Source organism: Bufo gargarizans, chromosome 2 (genome assembly GCF_014858855.1).
Source record: "Bufo gargarizans isolate SCDJY-AF-19 chromosome 2, ASM1485885v1, whole genome shotgun sequence".
Classification (NCBI taxonomy): domain Eukaryota; kingdom Metazoa; phylum Chordata; class Amphibia; order Anura; family Bufonidae; genus Bufo; species Bufo gargarizans.
In genome coordinates this window covers 319,223,269-319,249,078 of record NC_058081.1, presented here as the reverse complement: position 1 = coordinate 319,249,078, position 25,810 = coordinate 319,223,269, and the positions used below count along the sequence as shown (strand labels likewise).

Genomic DNA, 25,810 nt, shown 5'->3' with positions numbered 1-25,810 from the left:
AGAAAATTGACAAAAATTCCTTATAACACTGCCCATAGAGTTAACTGGATTTATGTTAATATTCACAAAAGTGAGTTTTGATCATTTGCTAATTGCATCATACACAGTGCCATTAATCCAAGCTCTACCTGGGAGCAGAAAAAACAGTGGGCTAAGTAGTATCCTGTATCCTTAAATGTCAACTACCTGGGTTAGAGATGTTGACTTGTAGACTTTATGGCATGTATCCAAGATCTATGTGTACTCTCATTTATATGTAGAAAGCAAAGTCATTGGATTAATGCTACTGTGTGTCTTTGGGATTCTCACAATATTTTTCTGCTCATTACACTCAAATGAATAGTTCTCCTCAGTTTATGTTACTCTGAAACGACTATAATTTATATTTATTTGAAAATATGCAATGGTAGCAAATTTCCAAAAAGATCAATTTTTCCATACTTTTTCTTTCACTTCCAAGCTTTGAAGAATGAAGATGTTTGCAAATATTTTCTTGGGACTTTTTATACTTAAAGCGGCAGTAGCTGCTCCTCCAACGGATGCCGTTAACTATGACACAGATACATATGAAGTTGATCTGTACAGCAATTACGACTATGATGAAAGCAGTAATATTGATCAAGGAGAGGTATTTCAGTTCGTTCGTTCATTTATTCATTTCATTTTCAATTTGCTTGAAGTGCTTTTAAATGGGATTTTTAATGATGCAAAGTATCAGAACTTGTGATGTTGACAAACTGATGCTGTAGAAAGGTTTAGCAGTATATTGCCTGCATAAATGTAAATATAGGGTATGTTAAAGAAAGCACAATTTTGTGTTTTTAATCCAGAGACTGAAGATTGGAGCTGTTTTTCTGAGCTCTAAAGCCCTAGAATAGTCATAGTGGTAAATATTTCACCCTACAGCCACCAGTAGAGGGAGCTGCTGTAAATCTCTAAATTCCATCTAGTAGTGGATGCAATCAAACATATCATTTTATGTAGGTAGTGTAATTAAAGCTGTGTATCTGACAAAAAACTTCCAGCCAAAGATAACACATATTAAAAAATAATGAGCAGAGGGTTGAAACAAAAACAACCTGATATTAAAAGGTGGACATTCAAATGCTTATTACTAGTTATGATAAGATGAACCTACAGTGGCTTACAGAAAAGAATAGTATATTGGTTGTGAAACATGTCTATAGCATATACTGATATCATCAAGTTTTATTTTTACATTCATGAGGAATGTAATCATCTTACTGTATGTCTATGCCACCATAGTCACAGTTATGTGTAAAGCACCAGAGTCAAATAGCTAGACAGAGTCCAAGGGTTCTCAAGGTCTAGAAAGCAAGGTCTGCATGTTTGCCAGAAACAGTGCAACGTCTGTTCATGAGCTGCCTCGGTCATTACATATTCAAGTGAATGAATCTCTAGTGCAATATCAGAAACAATTTTTTGGACAGATATTGTGCTGTTTTTTGAAACTACAGCTTACCACTTTTTTCTAGTCCTTGACAACTCCTATTAATTCATGGATAGCCTTAAATAGGACAATTATTTAAAGTTTATTTCTACTATCAGAGTAAAGTTCTTAATAGAATACCAAACCTAGAAATAAATCATAGTAGAAAAGTAAAAAAATAATCTTGCCCACATAATTTGTCAGTGTGTAGAATTGTTTTACATGTTCCTTTGATTTTGGTTAGGAGACAGATGAGGGAGGTGACTAAGCATAGGACTGGTCTTAAAGAGGACCTATCACCAAAAAATACAATGCAATTTACAATCAGCATGTTATAAAGCAAGAGGAGCTGAGTGGATTGATATGTAGTTTTGTGGGTAAAGATTCAGTAAAATCTGTAATTTATACATTCATATAATTTAATCTCTACTCTTTCTTAATTAAGTTGTACATGGGAGCCATGTTATCAGTGACTGAAAGCTATTGGTGTATACAAACTTAGGGTTGTCATGTGTACGGAAACGCATGCGGTCGGTTTCCACATGCATAGGGTTTAGGGTTTATTTTTTGTCTGCCACTGTTGCTTGAACTGTGAATTTTCCTGGTTCTTTAGCTTTCCAAATTAACATAAAATAATAACACTGGTGGTAAAGCAAATACCGCAAGCGGCTACTCGACTATGTCTCATGCAGTCTGCGGCCACAGGCAGCAGGACATGCTTTATGTGCGGTCAATCAGGTGCAGTCATCACAATTTTGAAAGCGTCAGGTCTGTCTCAGAAACCTTTTTTCCCATTGCCTTCTATTGGGAAATGAGATGCTACAGTTCCCTAATGCATCACGACCACGCTGTGTGGCCATTCTCTTACACAAAGAATGCTATCAACAGGGGTGGATTGGCAATGTACACTCACCTAAAGAATTATTAGAAACACCTGTTCTATTTCTCATTAATGCGATTATCTAGTCAACCGATCACATGGCAGTTGCTTCAATGCATGTAGGGTTGTGATCTTGGTCAAGACAATCTCCTGAACTCCAAACTGAATGTCAGAATGGGAAAGAAAGGTGATTTAAGCAATTTTGAGCGTGGCATGGTTGTTGGTGCCAAACGGGCCGGTCTGAGTATTTCACAATCTGCTCAGTTACTGGGATTTTCACGCACAACCATTTCTAGGGTTTACAAAGAATGGTGTGAAAAGGGAAAAACATCCAGAATGCGGCAGTCCTGTGGCCGAAAATGCCTTGTTGATGCTAGAGGTCAGAGGAGAATGGGCCGACTGATTCAAGCTTATAGAAGAGCAACGTTGACTGAAATAACCACTCGTTACAACCGAGGTATGCAGCAAAGCATTTCTGAGGCCACAACATGCACAACCTTGAGGCGGATGGGCTACAACAGCAGAAGACTTCACCGGGTACCACTCATCTCCACTACAAATAGGGAAAAGAGGCTACAATTTGCACAAGCTCACCAAAATTGGACTGTTGAAGACTGGAAAAATGTTGCCTGTTCTGATGAGTCTCGATTTCTGTTGAGACATTCAAATGGTAGAGTCCGAATTTGGTGTAAACAGAATGAGAAGATGTATCCACCATGCCTTGTTACCACTGTGCAGGCTGGTGGTGTTGGAGTAATGGCGTGGGGGATGTTTTCTGGGCACACTTTTGGCCCCTTAGTGCCAATTGGCCATTGTTTAAATGCCACGGGCTACCTGAGCATTGTTTCTGACCATGTCCATCCCTTCATGACCACCATGTACCCATCCTCTGATGGCTACTTCCAGCAGGATAATGCACCATGTCACAAAGCTCGAATCATTTCAAATTGGTTTCTTGAACATGACAATGAGTTCACTGTACTAAAATGGCCCCCACAGTAACCAGATCTCAACCCAATAGAGCATCTTTGGGATGTGGTGGAACGGGAGCTTCGTGCCCTGGATGTGCATCCCTCAAATCTCCGTCAACTGCAAGATGCTATCCTATCAATATGGGCCAACATTTCTATAAAATGCTATCAGCACCTTGCAGTAGGCCGCCTGCACTGCTGCACTATCATTACCATACACTGTGTATGATAATGACAGCCCTGGCCTGCGCTGTGTGCTACAGTCTGTAATACACATTGCAGACTGCTGGCCCTGCTGTGCTCTCATTATCATGACAATAGCACTACAGGGCCGATAGTACTAGTAGCTTAACTGTACAAAACAGGTTACTAAGCTCCTGTGTTGCACTGAAAGAGTTAACAGGCCGGCTCTGACATGGAAAGGAAAGGGTTACCCAGGGGCTGCCACTCGCTGGGTTTCTGTGATTCAGGGAAGCAGGAATAAAGGATGAGCTTCTCAGCCAATAAATGAGAGGAGGCAAGTCAGGACAGCCAATCAGATGAGAGATCCTCCCTGTCTGCAGTTCATACCAGAGAGAAAGGACAGGTGCTTCTGCCTGGGCTCTTAGGTGTGACAGTGGGGGTGACTACATAGTATATATTGTGTATAGGTGACAGCGACAGCATAGTGTATATTGTGTATATGTGACAGTAACTACATAGTGTATATTGTGTATATGTGACACTGGGGGTGACTGCATAGTGTATATTGTGTATATGTGACAGTGACTGCATAGTGTATATTGTGTATATGTGACAGTGACTGCATAGTGTATATTGTGTATATGTGACAGTGACTACATAGTGTATATTGTGTATATGTGACAGTGGGGGTGACTACATAGTGTATATTGTGTATGTGTGACAGTGGGGGTGACTACATAGTGTATATTGTGTATAGGTGACAGCGACAGCATAGTGTATATTGTGTATATGTGACAGTAACTACATAGTGTATATTGTGTATATGTGACACTGGGGGTGACTGCATAGTGTATATTGTGTATATGTGACAGTGACTGCATAGTGTATATTGTGTATATGTGACAGTGACTGCATAGTGTATATTGTGTATATGTGACAGTGACTACATAGTGTATATTGTGTATGTGTGACAGTGGGGGTGACTACATAGTGTATATTGTGTATATGTGACAGTGGGGGTGACTGCATAGTGTATATTGTGTATATGTGACAGTGGGGGTGACTACATAGTGTATATTGTGTATATGTGACAGTGGGGGTGACTACATAGTGTATATTGTGTATGTGTGACAGTGGGGGCGACTACATAGTGTATATTGTGTATATGTGACAGTGACTGCATAGTGTATATTGTGTATATGTGACAGTGACTACATAGTGTATATTGTGTATATGTGACAGTGGGGGTGACTACATAGTGTATATTGTGTATATGTGACAGTGTGGGTGACTACATAGTGTATATTGTGTATATGTGACAGTGGGGGTGACTGCATAGTGTAAATTGTGTATATGTGACAGTGTGGGTGACTACATAGTGTATATTGTGTATATGTGACAGTGACTGCATAGTGTATATTGTGTGTATGTGACAGTGACTACATAGTGTATATTGTGTATATGTGACAGTGGGGGTGACTACATAGTGTATATTGTGTATATGTGACAGTGTGGGTGACTACATAGTGTATATTGTGTATATGTGACAGTGGGGGTGACTGCATAGTGTAAATTGTGTATATGTGACAGTGGGGGTGACTACATAGTGTATATTGTGTATATGTGACAGTGGGGGTGACTGCATAGTGTAAATTGTGTATATGTGACAGTGTGGGTGACTACATAGTGTATATTGTGTATATGTGACAGTGGGGGTGACTGAATAGTGTAAATTGTGTATATGTGACAGTGTGGGGGGGGCAGTGACTGCATAGTGCATATTGTGTATATGTGACGGTGGGGGCTGCAGTGACTGCACAGTGTATATTGTGTATATGTGACAGTGCGGGTGACTTCATAGTGTATATTGTGTATATGGGGGGAGGGGGGGCGGACAGACAATGACAAGAAAGGGAAATCACACTGCCTACTAGTGTATTAACATCACCTAAGTTCACATCATGTTTCGTTTTTAATTCTTCTGATCTGTCAGAAGAACAGAGAATAAAAAAAGAAAAGAAAATACTTTATTTTGCATCCGTTGTAGCCATTTTCGTGAGAGATCCGTTATTTTAGATGGTAGGAAAAGTCCTCCACACAGGACTTTTCCTCCTGTCAAAAAAAAGGATCTCAGATGGGAATGGCTAAAATCTATGCAAAATAAGCACAACAGATGCTCAAAATAAAGAATTTATGTTCTGTTCTGACACAAATGCTGCACAATACAAATGCACTATGAGCAAAGTTCGCCGAAAAACGACCGCCAGGCGAACCGCAAGGCCATCTGTACCCAGAATCTACAGGGTGGTTCTTTTGGAAGGGGGGCAGTCAAATCCTGTAAATCTCCATTCCAGACCCGGCGACTTGTGTCAATAAAACCCACCCAGGATGTAGCCCCTATGGGCCCTACTCCGGTAGTCTGCTGGCGGTGTCGGGAGCCTGGCCATGTACGAGCTGACTGTCCACATCAGGTGGAACCTATGGACACGAACTATGGCTTCCGTCAGTTGTTATATGCCCAGGAAGCTGTGTGCACCGGGTACCCCAGAAACTCTAAATCACTTGTTCCAGGTGGAAGTGGGAGACACTCCAGCGGAGGCCCTGCTGGACTCCTAATGACTCCCCTGGTACAGTCTGCTCAGTATACTGGCCGGAAAGTCGGGGCCATGTGCTTTAATGGGGGCCTAAAAGACTATCCCACCGCCCTAGTGTCCCTAACCACGGACGCCGCAGCGCAGGTGGACTCATAAAGTGGCAATTGCCGCAAACTTACACTACAAACTTATAATAGGGAGAGATTTCCCTGTTTTCCCGTCACTGTGGCCTGCTACGAAAGTGACTGATACCCATGAGACAGAGGTAACCCCAGCAGAGTGGCTTTGCTCAGGGGGGAGACCAGAACCCTCTGAACCTGAGGCCGAAGGGCCAGTGGTAGGAGTGACCACCACTTCGATGGAAGAGGGGGAGACAAGCCCACTGAGTGTAATGGTAGGAGACGTGGAGGGCCTGAGCTGGCAGACCTTAATGTCTCCGGGGATAATTTTGGTACTGCACAACACCGGGACCCCACCCTGTCCCGAGCCTGGGAAAATGTATTAATAGTATATGGTGAACCACAACAAGCTGGGGCAGAGTCGGTGTTTCCCCATGTTTGTGGTTCAGCAGGATATGTTGTAAAGAGTAAACCTGCTGCCGGGTGAAAAGTTGGTGGTGCACCAGGCTTATCACAAACTCGTGTTAGAGTTAGCCCACCAACATGTTCTCGGGGGTCATCTGGGAATGCAGAAAACACAGGACCGGATACTACAACTGTTTTACTGGCCGAGTGTGTCTAGGGAGCTGGGTGAATTCTGTCTTGCCCAACCTGCCAGGCAACTAGCCCCCAGCACCTTTTCCGTAGACCATTGGTACCTCTCCCAATCATAGAGGTACTGTTTGAGCGTATTGCTATGGACCCCGTAGGCCCAGTACCGAAGTCTGCTAGAGGACAACAACACATCTTGATCATCCTAGACTATGCCACTCGGTACCCAAAAGGGAGCTTATAGTACAGACCGATGCCTCCGAAGTAGGCCTCGGTGCTGTACTGTCTCAAGAAGTCAACAGTGAGGAGCATCCCGTTGTCTTCCTCACCCTCGCCGAGACCCGGTATATTACAGTGGAGAGAGAGAGTACCTGGCTATCAAGTGGGCACTCAAGTCTCTCTGCTATTATTTGAGAACATTCCGCCTGGTGACTGACCACTCCCCTCACTGGATGAGCAAGGCCAAAGAGAGAAATGCCTGAGTCACCAGGTGGTTCCTGTCCTTACAAAACTTAAAGTTTTTGGTAGAACACAGGGCAGGCCGGTTAAAGGGAAACGTGGATGCCCTGTCCCTAGTATACTGTATGGCATGTGTTCACCCCCTCAGGATTAAACATAGGGGGAAGGTATGTAAGAAGGTACAAGGAATCATCGTGGATGGTAGGTATGTTTCACCAAGGTTCCTGGCCTCGGTGGAGTAAGAGCCGTTTTTTATCTGTCAGCAGCAGTTACTGTTTGACACCTTGGTACTTAGCATGGCTGTAATAGCTGATCCGGACGGCTCTTACTGGGAGTAGTCAAAGTGCTGGGTGGGTGACTACTCCCCACGTTCCAGGCCGGGTTTTGCCAGTCATAAAACCAGCCAGCACTGCCAGGTGGAGAGGATTGCCTCCGTCTGACAGTGGAGCTCAGGAGGTCTGTGTGCTGGGATCAGGGGAACAGGCCGTCTAAAGCCTGTGTTTGAACTTTCTGAGGCAGAACTGCCACCAATGTGACTTTTGTTATGTTAACTTGGCATTGGGTGTAAAGTAACAGCAACATTGCAAAAGTGATGTTTTGTTTTTGGCGAATGTGTGAATAAACACTGAAGTTTGAATTACCAACTTGTATTTTGCCTCTGTACTGCGCCCGCTTATCCTAACTACCAGAGCGAATCATCACACTACACATATTTATACACATGCAAGTGTTAATTGTCAGAAGAAAGAGTGATCTGTTCCAAATAAGTCTGGAAAAATTCTCCCTTTTAGTTGGGAACAGCAGCAGTATGGTGTGAATGAGGAAAAAGGTAGTATTACTAAATGCATCTGTGTAATGGTAATGGTAATGACAGTAAGGTTAACGGAAGTCGCAATACGAGAATTAGCAGTATGCAGCATCAGATGGTACATGGAACATGATGGTAGTCAGGCCGACAGCAGCAGAGGCATGATAGGGGCAGCCGCAGAATCCATAGTGTACAGAACATGATAGTAGGCAGGCAGACAGTGGCAGTGGCATGATACGGCACAGTCAACAAGGGCAGATATCTTCATTGGCCTCAGCCGAAGGGATGTGGATATCCTCAAGGAGTCATGCCTCATACAATTTTGACAAAAGTTATGTTTTGTAATCTGGCAGAGGACAACTTTGGGTGTGACCCTGCCACCTGCTAGTCTGAAAAATGATACTGAAGGTTAGACAAGACAGAGAGAGCATACTAGTACAATTCTGGCCAACGTTTCAATCTGCCTGCCCAGAAGTCCATGGGGTCTGAGTACACGGTACGTGCCATAGAAAGATCAGAGTCCAGGTGGGACTGAATCTGGGTGCTCAGGCTGTACTTCTCCATTTGCTAATCTGCATCAGCCTTGCATGGCACATTAAAAAAAAGCCCCATCTTGTTGATGATGCTGAACTGGTTGGTTCTGTTTCTTGTGAAAGTGAGGATGGCATGGTGGGTGACTCTACGGGGAAAGTAGAGGGACTTCCTGGTCAGACATGTGGTTGGTAGGCATCTGCTTGCCAAAAGCTGCAACAAGCAGAGTACGCAGTGTATCCTGGTAGCAAATCAATTTTGCCTCCCTTTTGGCAACAAAAAACATTCCCCCCCCCCCCGCTTCATGGTAAAGATATACCTGTCATTACAGAAACAAGCATCCAACCATTTGCACAAGGTTGGATGCCGAGCTCCTGATGTCCCATCCCTCATTCTCACTGATCTCACTGAAGGTCTGTTCTTCCCCCCAGCCACGTACAACACCATGGGTACCAGATAGGTGACAACGAGCACCCTGGGATGCCTGCTGTGGTTGGTCTTCCTCCTCCTCAAAGCCACATTCCTCCTCTGACTCTTCTTCCTCAGACTCCTCTTCCAGCGTTGCTGCAGGTCCAGCAAGCGAAGCTGATAAGGCTGTTTCTGGTGGTGATGATAGTGACCACAACTCTTCCTCTTCACGCTCATCTACAGCCTGATCCAGCACTCTTCGCAGGTCATGCTCCAGGAAGAAAAAAAATGGGATGATGTCGCTGATGGTGCCGATGGTGCCTTTGGTGCGACTGACTAGGTTTGTGACCGCCTCAAAAGGACGCATGAGCCTACAGGCATTGCGCATGAGCGTCCAGTAACGTGGAAAAAAAATCCCAGCTCCGCAGAGGCTGTCCTAGCACCCCGGTCATAGGACTCGTTGATGGCTTTTTCTTGTTGGAGCAGGCGGTCGAACATTAGGAGTGTTGAATTCCAACGTGTCGGGCTGTCGCAAATCAAGTGCCTCACTGGCATGTTGTTTCGGCGCTGAATGTCTGAAAAGTGCGCCATGGCCGTGTAGGAATGCCTGAAATGGCCACACACCTTCCTGGCCTGCTTGAGGACATCCTGTAAGCCTGGGTACTTGTGCGCAAAGCGTTGTATGATCAGATTACACACATGTGCCATGCACAGCACATGTGTCAACTTGCCCAAATTCAATGCTGCCAACAAATTGCTTCCATTGTCACACACCACTTTGCCGATCTCCAGTTGGTGCGGAGTCAGCTACTGATCCACCTGTGCGTTTAGGGTGGATAGGAGTGCTTGTCCAGTGTGACTCTGCTTTCAGGCAAGTGAACCCCAAGGCGGCATGACACTGTCGTATCCGGGATGTGGAATAGCCCCTGGGGAGCTGGGGGGGGGGGTGCAGTTGATGTGGAGCAAGACACAGCAGCAGAAGAAGATTCAGCCGAGGAGGTTAGCGAAGAGGATGGAGTAGGAGGAGTAGAGGAGGTGGCAGCAGGCCTGCCTGCAAGTCGTGGCGGCGTCACCAACTCCTCTGCAGAGCCACGCATTCCATGCTTGGCAGCCATCAGCAGGTTTACCCAATGCGCAGTGTAGGTGATATACCTGCCCTGACCGTGCTTTGCAGACCAGGTATCAGTGGTCAGATGGACCCTTACCCCAACACTGTGTGCCAGACTTGCCATGACTTCCTTTTGCACAATAGAGTACAGGTTGAGGATTGCCTTTTGTGAAAATAAATTTCGGCCGGGTACCTTCCACTGCAGTGTCCCAATAGCTACAAATTTTTTGAAGGCCTCAGACTCCACCAGCTTGTATGGTAAAAGCTGGTGGGCTAAGAGTTCCGACAAGCCAGCTGTCAGACGCCGGGCATGGGGGTGACTCTTACGCTCAAACATGTCCTTGACAGACACCGGACTGTGGGCAGATGAGCAGGAACTGCTCAAGGCGAGAGGCGGGTGGTTGAGAGGGGGCAAGGAGGACAGCAGTGGTTGATGTGGCTGAAGATGCTGGACCAGGAGGAGGATGGTGGCTTTGAGTTTGTGTGCTGCTTGTACTCATGTGTTGATCCCATAGGCGTTTGTGATGTGAGATCATGTGCCTTTGCAAAGCAGTTGTGCCTAGGTGGGTGTTGGACTTCCTACGACTCAGTTTCTTTTGGCACAGGTTGCAAATGGCATTGCTGTTATCAGAGGCAGACACACACAAAAAATGCCACACTGCTAAGCTTTGCAATGACGGCATTCTGGTGGTGGCAACAGCATGCGTTGACTGGCGTGCTGTCTGGCTGACCCCGGGTGCCGATACATGCTGTCTGACTGTGCCACTAGCTCCTTGCGATGACCTCCCCCTACTTCCAACTCGTCTCCTCCTCCTCTCTGTCTCCCCATCTGAACTTTCCCCCTGTTCTTCTTCTCTTCAAGCGGGCACCCACGTGACATCCATGGACACATCGTCATCATCAACCGCTTCACTTGTATCTGACAACTCAACAAAAGAAGCAGCAGCGGGTACAACATCATCATCGTCACACTGTACGTCCATGTGTGTAATGTTGCCTGACTGAGACATATCCCTGTTATCTACATCCTCTTGCAATAATGGTTGCGCAACACTCATTTCTTCCAACTGATGTGTAAATAACTCCTCTGACAGATCAAGTGAAGCAGCTGTGGTGCTAGTGTTGGTGGTGGCGGCAGGCAGGCGAGTGGTAACTTGAGAGGTGCCCGAAGCTGAGCTGGAGGAGGATGGTGCGTCAAGGTTCCGAGCGGAAGCTGTAGAAGATTGGGTTTCCTGTGTTAGCCAGTAGTCAACTATGTCCTCAGAACTTTTCAGAACACTGGGCTCCTGCGGGGTGGCCTGCCTCTGCCTGTCATTTTTTTTTAGATTAGTTTAGTTGTACTATGCGTGCAAGCTACTGTGACACCAGATATGAGTGGCACTGTGCACTGGCAGAAGTTGGCAGAGTAGACACTGTAGGCCTGACACACGCTTGCAGACAAATAACTGCTATTCAATCTATTACAGTCAAAATATTATTATTTTTTAAATATAATCTACTGTGACACCAGATATGAGTTGCGCTGGTGTCACTATGCACTTGCATGGCCTGAAACACACACGCATGCAGGCAACTGACTGCTATTATTTCACAGTCAAAATTTATTTTTATTTTTTTATGTAATCTACTGTGATGACACCAGATATGAGTTGCGCTGGTGACACTATGCGCTTGCAGGGCCTGAAACACACACGCGTGCAGGCAACTGACAGCTATTATTTCACAGTGAAAAATTTTTTTTTTTTTAAATGTAATCTGCTGTGACACCAGATATGAGTTGCGCTGGTGACACTATGCACTTGCAGGGCCTGAAACACACTTGTGTACAGGAAACTAACTGCTATTATTTCACAGTCAAAATCTTTTTTTGCTTTTTTTATGTAATCTACTGTGACACCAGATATGAGTTGCGCTGTTGACACTATGCACTTGCAGGGCATGAAACACACACGCGTGCAGGCAACTGACTGCTATTATATTACAGTCAAAAAAGTTGTTGTTTTTTTAAATGCAAGCTACTGTGACACCAGATATGAGTGGTGGCACTGGGCAAGTGGGCACAGTATATGCTGTGAGCCTGACACACACTCTGGCAGGCAACTGCAATTAGATTACACAGGAAAAGAAAAAGCAGACTGATGTTCTAGCCCAAAAAAGGGCTTTTTGGGGTGCTGTCCTTACAGCAGAGATCAGATGAGTCTTTCAGGACTGTAGTGGACACTGAATACACTGGCCTAGCTATCGATTTCCCTATTAAATCAGCAGCAGCACTGTCCCTCCTCTCACTAAGAATGCAGCTTCCGAATGAATCTAAAATGGATGCTGTCCAGGAGGTGGGAGGGTCTGGGAGGGAGGGTCTGCTGCTGATTGGCTGGAATGTGTCTGCTGTCTGTGAGGTACAGGGTCAACGTTTATTCAATGATGATGAATAGGGGGCGGACCGAACATCGCATATGTTCGCCCACCGTGGCGAACGCGAACAAGCTATGTTCGCCGGGAACTGTTCGCCGGCGAATAGTTCAAGACATCTCTAGTCCATGCAAGTAGATTGTGTAATTTCCCACAAATACAGCACAGACACACTGTTTATGGTATTTTTTTATATTAATTTTATCCATTTGGAGTTCCAGCTGGATGTTTCCTGTTTGATGCAAGTGATAGGCTGTATGGCTATTGCAAGCTGCTGTATTAAACACAGAACTCTGCCGCTATATATGTTTTCCCTGATCAAAGTCCCTAAAATGTGCCCAATTATATCTCCTTATTCTCTTCCTATACTATCCTTATACTGTCCCTATCACACTACAGTGATGGCATTTGTCTACAATTGTTTTTTGGCACACACTGCTATAACACATCCTTTCAGGTCACAAGATGAAGACAGAATGGCATTCTTTGACATTCACAGCAAATAATTTTCCTGAAATCTGCCTCAAATTGGCTTCCCGTTGTTTGAAGCAAATTAAACTTTGCAGGTTTCCTATGGTATCCTGCTGCACATTTGCTCACAAATGTTGTAACTGGGCCTGGAGATCCTGCAAAATTGCTGAAGCTAGGATTCCAGCTGGTCTAATAAATACTTGTTTGGTGATAAATTCTGGAGACACTCCTGGTAAACTCTTTCTGTGTGTGAGCAAACATTATCCTGCTCAAAAATGCAAGCTGGAAGCCCTGCCATAGGAACCAGCACATGTGGCTGCATGATGTTCTGTACATATCACTGAGCTGTTAGTGCCCCTCATATCACGACTAGAAGTGACTCTAACATGCGATAAATCCCCAGATCATGATACCAGCAGTTGGGGCAGAGTGTGTTGCTCCACAAGAAAAGGCAGGATTGAAACACTCACAAGGAGTCATCCATACTTTAACCTAAACGTTGTTGGATACCAAACAGAACCTGCTAAAGACAATACAGTTCCAGTCCATAGTAGCACAAGTTTTATGTTTACAACACCACTGCAAAGAAAGGAGATGGTGACTGGCTGTCATTGGCAGGCACAAAATGGATGCTTTGACACCAAATTTTCTTTTGCTATGCACCTGAAAATGGTTCAGGCAGAGACAGGGGTGCATAATGAAGATGCTACCTACAGTGGATATAAAAAGTCTACACACCCCTGTTAAAATGTCAGGTTTCTGTGATGAGACAAAGATAAATAATTTCAGAACTTTTTCCACCTTTAATATGACCTATAAACTGTACAACTCAGTTGAAAAAAAATAACTGAAATCTTTTAGGTAGAGGGAAGAAAAAATAATATGGTTGTATAAGTGTGCACACCCTTAAACTAATACTTTGTTGAAGCACCTTTTGATTTTATTACAGCCCTCTTCAGATCACCCCACAGATTTTCAATCAGATTCAGGTCTGGGCTCTGGCTGGGCTATTCCAAAACGTTAATCTTCTTCTGGTGAAGCCATTCCTTTGTTGATTTGGATGTATGCTTTGGGTCGTGCTGAAAGATGAAGTTCCTCTTCATGTTTAGCTTTCTAGCAGAAGCCTGAAGGTTTTTTGCCAATATTGACTGGTATTTGGAACTGTTCATAATTCTATCTAGCTTAACTAAGGCCCCAGTTCCAGCTGAAGAAAAACAGCCCCAAAGCATGATGCTGCCACCACCATGCTTCACTGTGGGTATGGTGTTCTTTTGGTGATCTGCAGTGTTGTTTTTGCACCAAAAATGTATTTTGGAATTTTGGCCAAAAAGTTCAACCTTAGTTTCATCAGACCATAACACCTTTTCCCACATGCTTTTGGGAGACTTCAGATGTGTTTTTGCAAATTTTTCAATTTCTGATTTCTGCCATCAAGAAAATAATGACTGGAGATAACGAATTTGCGAATATATGGCAAATATTCGCCCAAATATTAGCGAAATATCACGAATTCGAATATTGCCCCTGCCGCTCATTACTAATATCCAATGCCTTGGAAATTCTTTTGTACCCTTCTCCTGAAACATTTTAACAATGAGATCCCTCTGATGCTTTGGAAGCTCTCTGTAGACCATGGTTTTTTCCTGTGGGATGTGACTAAGAAAATTTCAGGAAAGACCAACTAGAGCAGCTGAACTTTATTTAGGGTTAATCAGAGGCACTTTAAATGATGGCAGGTGTATGCTGACTCCTATTTAACATGATTTTGAATGTGATTGCTTAATTCTGAACACAGCTACAGACCCAGTTATAAGAGGGTGTGCACACTTATGCAACCACATTAGGTTTTTTTTTAGCTTTTTTCTTCCAGTTTGTTTTTCAATTGAGTGATACAGTTTATAGGTCACATTAAAGGTGGAAAAAGTTCTGAAATGATTTATCTTTGTCTCATTTTTTACAGCACAGAAACCTGACATTTTAACAGGGGTGTGTATGTTGTAAAGAAAGTAGCAGGCACACTCGTATTTGGGATTAAATACAATTTTATAAAATCTATTTTAAATATTGGTTAAAATTTGGTTAAAAAGCTGCTGTAAGGTTAAAAGTCCTTGGACAGAGGTGTGACGTAGAGTGAAACTGAGTGGTGTTAGTGAAACCACCAGACACTGGATATGTGTACCGAATTGGGGAAAATAGTGTGAGATATATGTCTGGTACCAAACTTAGTGAATGCTTTAATGGGTCAAGTCCATAGAAGTCCGTGTAAATGATTAAAAATGGGTTTGAATAAAATGGAAAAATGATAAATATGAGAATAATGGTGGATGTGGCTGTGTTAACCGTAAAATGGATAGTACATCTGTGGGATGTCTGTTATATAGCACTTTCCCAAAAGGTGCAGTAGAGTGGTCCTTTTTCTCAGGGACTATCAGTGATGGGGTGTCCTAGTTTTAAAAAGAGCTGTATCGCTGCGAGGTAATATAAGGTTGACTTTTGAATATACAGTCACATATGATGGCGTATGTATATTGTCCTTGCATGCAGAAAAAAATACTGTGGGGGGATTGGTGTTTTGAATCTGAGTGCGGCGTCCCGCACTGTCTTTGGTTCAGAAATCACTAACCCACCGACCAGGGATGTCGTCTGTAGATGTCCCGGGCAGGTTGTTCTCATAGTTTGGCTCTCTGGCTCTCGGCATCCCTCGTGGTTCCTGAGTGCGTCTCGAGTGTCTGGTAGGTGATGTAATGAAGACATGACCAGGGGAATAGTCACGTGATCGGGATCCGCTGGTCTGTTTGAATGAGGTTATTTAGTATACGGAGAGCTCCTAATTGGAAGATTCTTGGTATTAAAACGTTAGTTTGCAGTGGTCCTTCACACTCTTAAACACGTTTTGGGACTCCGCTTGGTCCCTTTATCAGTAAGTGGAGGATTCATATCGTCTGCATGGTATTTATTGGGTCAGCAATTAAGGGTTCAATCAATTGAAGTTTATTTGGAAATTGGATAGGTCTGTGGCTTGTTGGGGAAGATCATCCCAGAAACAGGGATAGAAGTGGAGGTAAGATCTGAGAATATATCAATCTTGGAAGTATGAAATGTAGAATATAAAGGAGTATATATGTGTGTATGTATTTCTATATGGCAGAAAGAACATAGGACTAGGCCAATTGGGCAATAAAAACAGTCCAAAGAGTAGGCATTATTGTTCTGTCTGATCTGATTGAGCGATGCATATTCTTCTGGGTGAATGTTGTGGTGTAGTTTTCACCTTATTGTTACGTTTTGAAAACATGACTGTTTTATAAGGGAGGGTTCCGAATCTTGAGGAGACTATTAGTCTTCTAGCAATATGGGTTTATTATTGACACTTGTCCGTGTGGCAAAAGACCTAGCGGTGACAAAATCACCATCTAGCTTGTAAGGCTTGAGTGTATTGTTGAGACAGAGTTTAAATAGGTATGTTTGGAACTTACATTTCTGAGATATATGTGTTTTCGCATTATTGTGGCATTGGAATATATGGTTTCATAAGGGAGGGCTCCAAATCCTGGAAGGGCCACTAGTTTTAGGCAGATATGGGTTTACTAGATATCAACACTGGTCCATACAACAAAAGACCCAGCGGTGATAAAGCTACCATTTTGCCTGTAAAGCTAGAGTGTACCTTTGAAATGTGATGATCTCATTTTGGAGCATAGCTTGATGTGTAAGGTCATGTATAACAGATAGATGGGACTATTTTAATGAGGGAACCAGCGATGGATGATGTCTCTATATGGTATATGGTTGGAAACCGGACTGGGCTCCTGTGTGTCTTTTATAGTATTTCCAATCTAGTGGCAAAATGATTTTGGGTCTTTGGGTAACTCAGAGTGCCAATGTTGTTATGATGTAAATGGGCGGCGGCTATCCACCAAGGGGGGGACCAGAGCACACCTATATTGTCACACTGGTCCCCCATCGGTGGGCAGCAGCCACCCACGTATGGCGTCTTAGAGGAAGCCGAAGATCTCCATTTCTGCGTTTAACCCATTTGGTAAAATTGAGTCAAAACTATGTCGAACTTTATTTAATGAGGAATCGATGAGTGAAATTGGGTACTTCCTATAAAAAAATAAAAATTCTCATTCAGAAAGGCTAAGAACAAATCCTCCACATAAGTGACTTTTTGACGAAGAAAAAAGTTAAAGGCAAATGTTTTACAGCAAGTGGAAAGTAGAAAGTCACTAGTCACATTAGGCTGAGTAAGCGATTAAGTGTCACATACAGAAAGTGTCACTGATGTCAAGGAACGGGTATTTGAAATACGACTTTATTAAATTTTAAGGAATATCTGCAGTCCCAAACAGCTAAATATGCAGGTCCAAAATATGAAGGATTTATTTTGTTTCTGTTTATCTGCCACATTCACTCTGAAGCCCATTCATCTCCTTCAGCATCCCAAAAAGATTAAGCATATGTTCTGCTCAGCTAGATAATAAAGTGGCAAACACTCTGCACCACTGACATCGCAGGACAGTTGCCTATAAAACTAAACTTCTGACTCTGGGCTCCCACTTCATTCACCTCACAGATCATCATCTTCATCTGGCAGTGCTGTGGTCTGGGCAACCTGTAGATCGATCTCATATTGTGCTGCAAGTGCAGGATCCATAGCCACCTCTGGTGGTGCATTTGGCTACAAATTCACGGTTAGGATCACCTATTCGTTTTCTGGCAAGCCAAAGGAATGGCTTTTCAAAATTGTAGTTAGTCTTTGCAGAGATATCGTAGTACTGAAGATTCTCCTTTCTATGAAACACAATGCACTTTGCTTTAACTTTTCTGTCCTTGATGTCCACTTTGTTGCCACACAAGACTAATAAAAAAACGAATATAGAGCAATTTAGCTAATATAGTGCTATAATCTTCTTTGTCTAATAGTTGTAATTTTTTTCTCATCTGAAGTTAAGATTGGAAAAAAAATTACAACTATTAAAAGAAAAAGATTATAGCACTATATTAGCTAAATTGTTCTACATTAGTTTTTTTCGAATATTCGCTATATTGTTATATATGCTTGTTTTAGAATATTACGAATATTCTAATATACGTTTCCTAGAATATTCGTCTTTTAAAATAAAAATCTGTACAATTATTCCACTTTGGCATACTCCTCCCCGACAAGCGTCCCCATCACCATGGGAATGCCTGGGGGTTAGAATATACCATCGGATCTGAGTTTTCACGATCTCATTGATTCTCATTACGAAAATTCGCATCACGAAAATTCGCAAGCAACACTACTCTTAACGAATATTCAAATTCGCGAAATATTTGCGAAATATCACAAATTCGAAAATGACCCCTGCCGCTCATCACTACTTCTGACCCACGTGACCTAGGAATGTCATGTGATATTGTGAGTCACAGGTCCCTACTGTGCATGTGGTTTAACCTTTACCCTGCCTGTGCCCTTCTACTGCCTCATAGCTTTCTGGCCTAGTGGCCTGAAGCCTATGAGGCTGAACTGCAGGGAGATGGGAATCTACTCTGCTGACTGGCGCCACCTGCAGTATGACGCCCGGGGCAATGCCCCCCCCCCCCCCCCATTGCTACGCCACTGCTGGATACACCTTTGCTGGCATTGATCCAAGCTTGTGAGAAACTGGCAAGAGATATTAAGTTATATATAGGTTAAGTCTGGATTGAGTATTCCATTGGATGTATTACATTTTATTATAGGCGACTTAACAGGAATTAAGCAATGTTTTTGTGATGGAGTGTATAAGTTAAAGGTTATGTACACCTACTTATTATGTCGGGGCAATTTTTTTAATTATTATTATTATTGTATTGTACTTATTTTGAGCTAAAAATCATTTTTCCCATTGGTCTTTATTAAAAATATGTAATCCTTTTTTTTTGTACATAGCTGTAGTAGCAGCCTGTGGATTTTCTGTCTTTTCCGTCATCTGGGGAGCAGACAGACTCCTTATCTCTTCTCTCTGACCTTATAAACACTCATTATAGCCCATTTCTTATCTTACTGATAAGTATGTGGCTTAAGTAAGTGTTTATGACTAGGGATGAGCGAACCCGAACTGCAAAGTTTGGGTTCGTACCGAACTTTGTGAGTCCGGGTACCCGGACCCGGACTTTTTCACTGAAGTCCGGGTACGGTGTTTGGCTCATTTTATTATTTTCCATTACAACATGGTTATAGCGTAAAATAATAGCATTCTTAAGACAGAATGCAAAAGAGTATAGCAATTTAGGAGTAAAAAAAACAAAAAACTCACCTAGTCCACTTGATCGCGCTGCCCCAGTGTCTTCTATCTGCTTTCAGTAGGACCTGCAAAAGGACCTGCGATGACGTCACCACATAGTGAGCATGATGACATCATCTCAGGTACTTTGGCAGGTCCTGCTGAATGAAGATCAAAGGACCTGCGATGACGTCACCACGCTCACCACATGGTAAACACTGTGATGTCATCGCAGGTCCTGCTGAAAGAAGATAGAAGACACTGATCAAGTGGATGAGGTGAGTCATTTTTTCTAACCCCTTATCTCTCTTAAGAAGGCTATTATTTTCCGTTATAACAGAAAATAATAAAGTGAAGTTAGGGTTCCCATTGACTTCAATTGGGTTTGGGTTTGGGGTCAAGTTCGGGTCCCGAACCCGAACTTTGACCTGAAGTTCGGCCAAACCTGGCAAACACAAACTCCCACGTGTTCGCTCATCCCTATTTATAATGACCCCTTAGCAGTTTAGAGATAAGGGTTATTAGAGGACTGGCACTAAGTGAAAGTAAAAGTAACCGTCACACAGTTAGAAAAACAGTTAACCATTTGTGACAGAATGGCTTAATATGTTTAATTAAGGCTAATTGACAATATGATTTTTAGCCAAAAATGAGTAAAATGAAATCATAAACAATAATTGCCTCCAAAGGTATACATAGACTTTAATGGTTGCTGCGAGAATGATGATTGCCAAACATTGGCTTTTCTAATTAAGTGCGGAATACAGTAATTCATGATATGTTAGTTAGTAGGGGGGTATAGAGAGGATGGGGAAGGGTGGGTTTTATCCCTTAAGTTTGCATATTTATGTATGTTGTAATTGCTAAATAAGAAAAAAAGTTTTTTAAAAAAACTTACAAAACACAGCACTATCCATCGGCCAGAAGCCGAGTTTGGTACTAGAATGGGACTGTGCTTCAACTAGGCCATGTCACCTTTGAACTTCACATTACTTGCCTAAGAAGAGACCATGGCACTCACAAGAGTGCATTAGTGCATACAGATGATCCGTAGGGGTGCTGGGAGTTGGACCTTCAGTGATCTATTTTTGATGACCTATCCAGAGGATAGGCCATCAATATTAGAATCTCAGAAATCCCCCTTAACCTTTTTAAAATAAAAAGGTACATCCACTTGAATGGTTACAAACTTTTTAGAAATATTACTACATATTGATTGATATATAACTGTACATTGCTTTAGTGTCTCTATATACTTCTCTCAGTTCAGTTTGGACAGTTAAGTTCTCCTTGTCTCTGTTATATTCAGATTGTCCATGTCTTTTTCTCTAGATATCTAATCCATCTCTTTTCTATATGGCTGTCCTCCATCACAGTCAACCCTTCCGTCTGACTGCTATCTTCCAACTGACTCCCTAACTATCTCTTTTATCTATCACTCTCCTCACTCTTAGGCCTCATGCACACGACCGTTGTGTGCATCCGTGGCCGTTGTGCCGTTTTCCGTTTTTTTTGCGGACCCATTGACTTTCAATGGGTCAGTGGAAAAATCGGAAACTGCACCGTTTGGCAGCCGCATCCGTGATCCGTTTTTCCTGGCCGTGAAAAAAATATGATCTGTCCTATTTTTTTCACGGCCAACGGTTCACGGACCCATTCAAGTCAATGGGTCCGTGAAAATCACGGATGCACACAAGATTGTCATCCGTGTCCGTGATCCGTGTCCGTGATCCGTGTCCGTTTTTTCCTATCATTTCAATGGCAAACTTGACTTAGATTTTTTTTTCATTTTTCATGTCCGTGGATCCTCCAAAAAACAAGGAAGACCCACGGACGAAAAAACGGTCACGGATCACGGACCAACGGAACCCCGTTTTGCGGACAGTGAAAAAATACTGTCGTGTGCATGAGGCCTTAGGCTCCATTCATACGTCCGCAAATGGGTACGCATCCGTTCCGCTATTTTGCGGAACGGCTGCGGACCGATTAATTTTCTATGGGGATGGAATGGATGCGGAGAGCACACTATGTGCTCTCCGCATCCGCATTTCCAGAGCGCGCCGCCGATCTTCCGGTCCGCGGCTTCAGAAAAAAATAGAACATTTCCTATTCTTGTCCGCAATTGCGGACACAAATAGGCATTTCTATGGGGGTGACGGTTGGATGTATTGCGAATCTGCAATTTGCAGATCTGCAATCACTACGGACGTGTGAATGGACCCTAACCCCCTTCCTCCACATGGTAGCTTTCACGTGTCCTTACTCTTGCTGCTGTACTCCATCTCACCCCAAGTTCTGCTAGGGTGACACATATTCTCTAATCAAGGCATTGCAGTAATCTCCTCCACAGTATGGGGAGGAGCAATCTCTAATGCCATCGCTCCTCCCCATAAAGAATCATTGTATGCCAGCAACAGAGTACTGTTTAGACAGCATGATCTGCTGCCAGATAAACATCGATTTAGGTGTCCACACCAATGATCCTATTATTCGATGAACGAACGTTTCACTCGTACAAATGCTTATTAGCAGTAATCTGCCAGAACATCAGGAAGTGTGAAGGAGCCTTGACACAAACATAGAATGTAACATAACTTTTTAAACAGTTGTAGTGATGTTAAACTGACTTCCCCTTTCTAAAAACAGCATTACAATTGCCATTTGGATTTACAGTGATGTATAAATAGTGGGGCAATACAACACACATAAATGGTCCAGCCATACTGTATACATAAAAAGTACTGCTATGCAGTACACAAAAATTGAATGGCTAGATTGTGTATAAAAATTATGATGTTGACCCCTCATTGAAATTACCACTATACATTAAGAGTGCCACTAAGGTTTTTTTCACATCTGTACTTTCCCTTTCCACTATTGAGATCCATCGTAGGATCTCAATAGCGTGGAAAATCACTTCAGTTTTGTCCCTATTCATTGTCAATGGGGACAAAACTGAACTGAAGGGAACAGAGTGCACCAGAATGCGTTCCGTTTCATTGAGTTCCAATGACGCACACAAAAGCACTGCAAGCAGAATTTTTTAGTGCGTCCTGGGTGATTCTTAGCAGGACGGATCCATCATGACTCACAATGTAAGTCAATGGGGATGGATCCGTTTTCTCTGATGCAAAAGAAAACAGATCCGTCCCCCATTGAATGGTTTCAGAGGCGGATCCATCATGGCTATTTTAGAGATAATACAACCGGATCCGTTCATAACAGATGCAGACGGTTGTATTATCATGACGGAAACATTTTTGTTGATCCATGATGGATCCGGCAAAAATGCAGACGTAAAACATAGAAACATAGAATGTGTCGGCAGATAAGAACCATTTGGCCCATCTAGTCTGCCCAATATACTAAATACTATGGATAGCCCCTGGCCCTATCTTATATGAAGGGTGGCCTTATGCCTATCCCATGCATGCTTAAACTCCTTCAGGCTATTCCATGCATCCACTACTCTCTCAGTAAAATAATACTTCCCTCTAATTTAAAACGATGTCCTCTTGTAGCAGTTTTTCTTCTTTTAAATATTCTCTCCTCTTTTACCTTGTTGATTCCCTTTATGTATTTCTATCATATCCCCTCTGTCTCATCTTTCTTCCAAGCTATACATGTTAAGGTCCTTTAATCTTTCCTGGTAAGTTTTATCCTGCAATCCATGTACCAGTTTAGTAGCTCTTCTCTGAACTCTCTCCAAAGTATCAATATCCTTCTGGAGATATGGTCTCCAGTACTGAGCACAATACTCCAAATGAGGTCTCCCTAGTGCTCTGTAGAGCGGCATGAGCACCTCCCTCTTTCTACTGTTAATGCCTCTCCCTATACACCCAATCATTCTGCTAGCATTTCCTGCTGCTCTATGACATTGTCTGCCTACCTTTAAGTCTTCTGAAATAATGATCCCTAAATCCCTTTCCTCAGATACTGAGGTTAGGACTGTATCACTGATTTTATTTTCTGCTCTTGGGGTTTTACGTCCCAGGTGCATTATCTTGCACTTATCAACATTAAATTTTAGTTGCCAGATTTTTGACAATTCCTCTAGTTTTCCTAAGTCCTTTTCCATTTGGTGTTTCCCTCCAGGAACATCAACCCTCTTACAAATCTTTGTGTCATCAGCAAAAAGACACACCTTACCATTGAGGCCTTCTGCAATTTTGCTGATAAAGATATTAAACAATATGGGTCCCAGAACAGATCCCTGAGGTACCCCACTGGTAACAAGACCTTGGTCTGAATATACTCCATTGACTACAACCCTCTGTTGCCTGTCCCTCAGCCACTGCCTAATCCATTCAACAATATGGGAGTCCAAGCCCAAAGACTGCACTTTATTGATAAGCCTTCTATGTGGGTCAGTATCAAAAGCCTTACTAAAGTCTAGATAAGCGATGTCTACTGCACCTCCGCCATCTATTATTTTAGTCACCCAATCAAAAAAATCATAAGATTAGTTTGACATGATCTCCCTGAAGTAAACCCATGCTGTTTTTCATCTTTCAATCCATGAAATTTTAGATTTTCCACAATCCTCTCCTTAAGTATGGTTTCCATTAATTTCCCCACTATTGATGTCAGGCTTACTGGCCTATAGTTGCCCGATTCCTCCCTACTACCTTTCTTGTGAATGGGCACAACATTTGCTAATTTCCAATCTTCTGGGACAACTCCTGTTGCCAGTGATTGGTTAAATAAATCTGTTAATGGTTTTGCTAGTTCACCACTGAGCTCTTTTAATAGCTTTGGGTATATCCTATCAGGCCCCTGTGACTTATTTGTATTAATTTTAGACAGTTGACTTAGAACCTCTTCCTCTGTAAAGACACATGCATCAAAAGATTCATTAGTCTTCTTTCCTAACTGAGGTCCTTCTCCTTCATTTTCCTTTGCAAAAACTGAACAGAAGTATTCATTGAGGCAGTCAGCTAGTTCTTTATCTTCTTCCATATACCTTCCTTCTTTTGTTTTTAATTTGGTAATTCCTTGTTTTAGTTTCCTTTTTTAATTTATGTATCGGAAGAATGCCTTATCGCCTTTTTTCCCTGACTGAGCTAATTTCTCTTCTGCCTGTGCTTTAGAAGCTCTTATAACTTGTTTGGCCTCTCTCTGCCTAATCTTATAAATTTGCCTGTCATCCTTGTTTTTTTTAAATAATTCCTAAATGCTATCTTTTTGTTTTTAATGATTTTGGCCACTTCTGCTGAGTACCACAGTGGTCTCTTCCTTTTTTTGCTTTTACTGACAAGCCTAATGCAATTTTCTGTTGCCTTCAATAGTGCCCCTTTTAAGTAGTCCCATTTCTCCTGGACTCCAGGAGAAGTAACCTAAGGGCTCATTCAGATGACCGTATGTGTTTTGTGGTCCGCAAATTGCGGATCTGAAAAACTCGGATACTGGCCTGTGTGTGTTCCGCAATTTGTGGACCGCACATGGCCATCACACTCATAGAAAATGCGGAACGGGTGCGGAACAAAACATATGGCCACTGTCTGCATGAGCTCTAACTGTGTGGGTGTTCTTGCCATCATAGTCTTCACTCAGACTATTGTAATCAATGTCCCTACTTATTTTAAGCAGCTGCATGTTATAGAGCAGGAAGAATTGAGCAGATTAAAATATAGTTTTATGGGGAAAGAGTCATTAAAACTTAGAATGTATACATTTTAATTGCCGCTCTTTTTGAGCTCAGTAGCCAAGTATGCAGTCTTATCAGTGAATGATAGCTATCTATGTAACACATTTACACAGGGAATGTGTACATTGGAGCGTCACAGCCATTTAGAGTAGCTAATCGGCCTAGATTGCAGGTGTCGAACCACCACCGATCAGATATTTATGGCCTATTCTGAGGATAGGCCATCAAGATCAAACTCCAAGAAAACTCATTTAATTAAGCAATCACTTTAATTCTATATTAGATACTAATTTTACTATAGTGGATAAGTTGATTAGTGGTATGATTTAACATTTACATGTTGACATACAATCCCCTTTGCCTTTATTCAACAGACCTTAGACATATTTTTCTTCCTTTTATTTTTCGTTTCGTTCTTTCATTACATATACAGTGGAAATCAGGACATGCAGGTGGTCTACCAGTTAAGTATCCCTGTCATAGAGCATTGACTGGTTTGGATACTTTTTAATATATCCTTACCTGTTTTAAAAGGGAAGCTGTCTCCATGAAAATGCAATGCAATCTGCAGCGTGTTATAGAGCAGGAAGAGTTGAGCAGATTGATATGTAGTTTTGTAAGAAAATGCTTAGTATAATTAGTATTTTTATTTAAACCTTTGCTCTTTCTATGCTCAATAGCTACATGGTTGGTCCTATCAATGATTGGCAGTAATGTTGAGCGAGCATGCTCGACCGAACTGCTGTTCGGCTCGAGCATCGCTATGCTCGGCACGTAGTGGTACTCGGCCGAGTGCTGCATGTGCTCAAGCACCATGCTCGAGTCTCCTCCCCCGCATGTTTCACGGCTGCTATGCAGCCAATAAACGTGCAGGTAAGTACTGCCCTTACTGTAATGCCAGTAGCAGTGATTGGCTGGCTGAAAAACGTC

General features: G+C 42.7%; 1 protein-coding gene across 1 annotated transcript in view; it reads left to right on the top strand.

The window, feature by feature from the left end:
- Positions 1–433: 433 nt before the first annotated feature.
- EPYC (epiphycan) overlaps positions 434–25,810 on the top strand; it is a 64,372-nt gene continuing 38,995 nt past the window's right edge. The window contains exon 1 of the mRNA XM_044277212.1: positions 434–628. Within this exon, the coding sequence (XP_044133147.1) occupies positions 470–628 (159 nt within the window). The 5' untranslated portion in view covers positions 434–469. The remainder of the gene's footprint in view (positions 629–25,810) is intronic.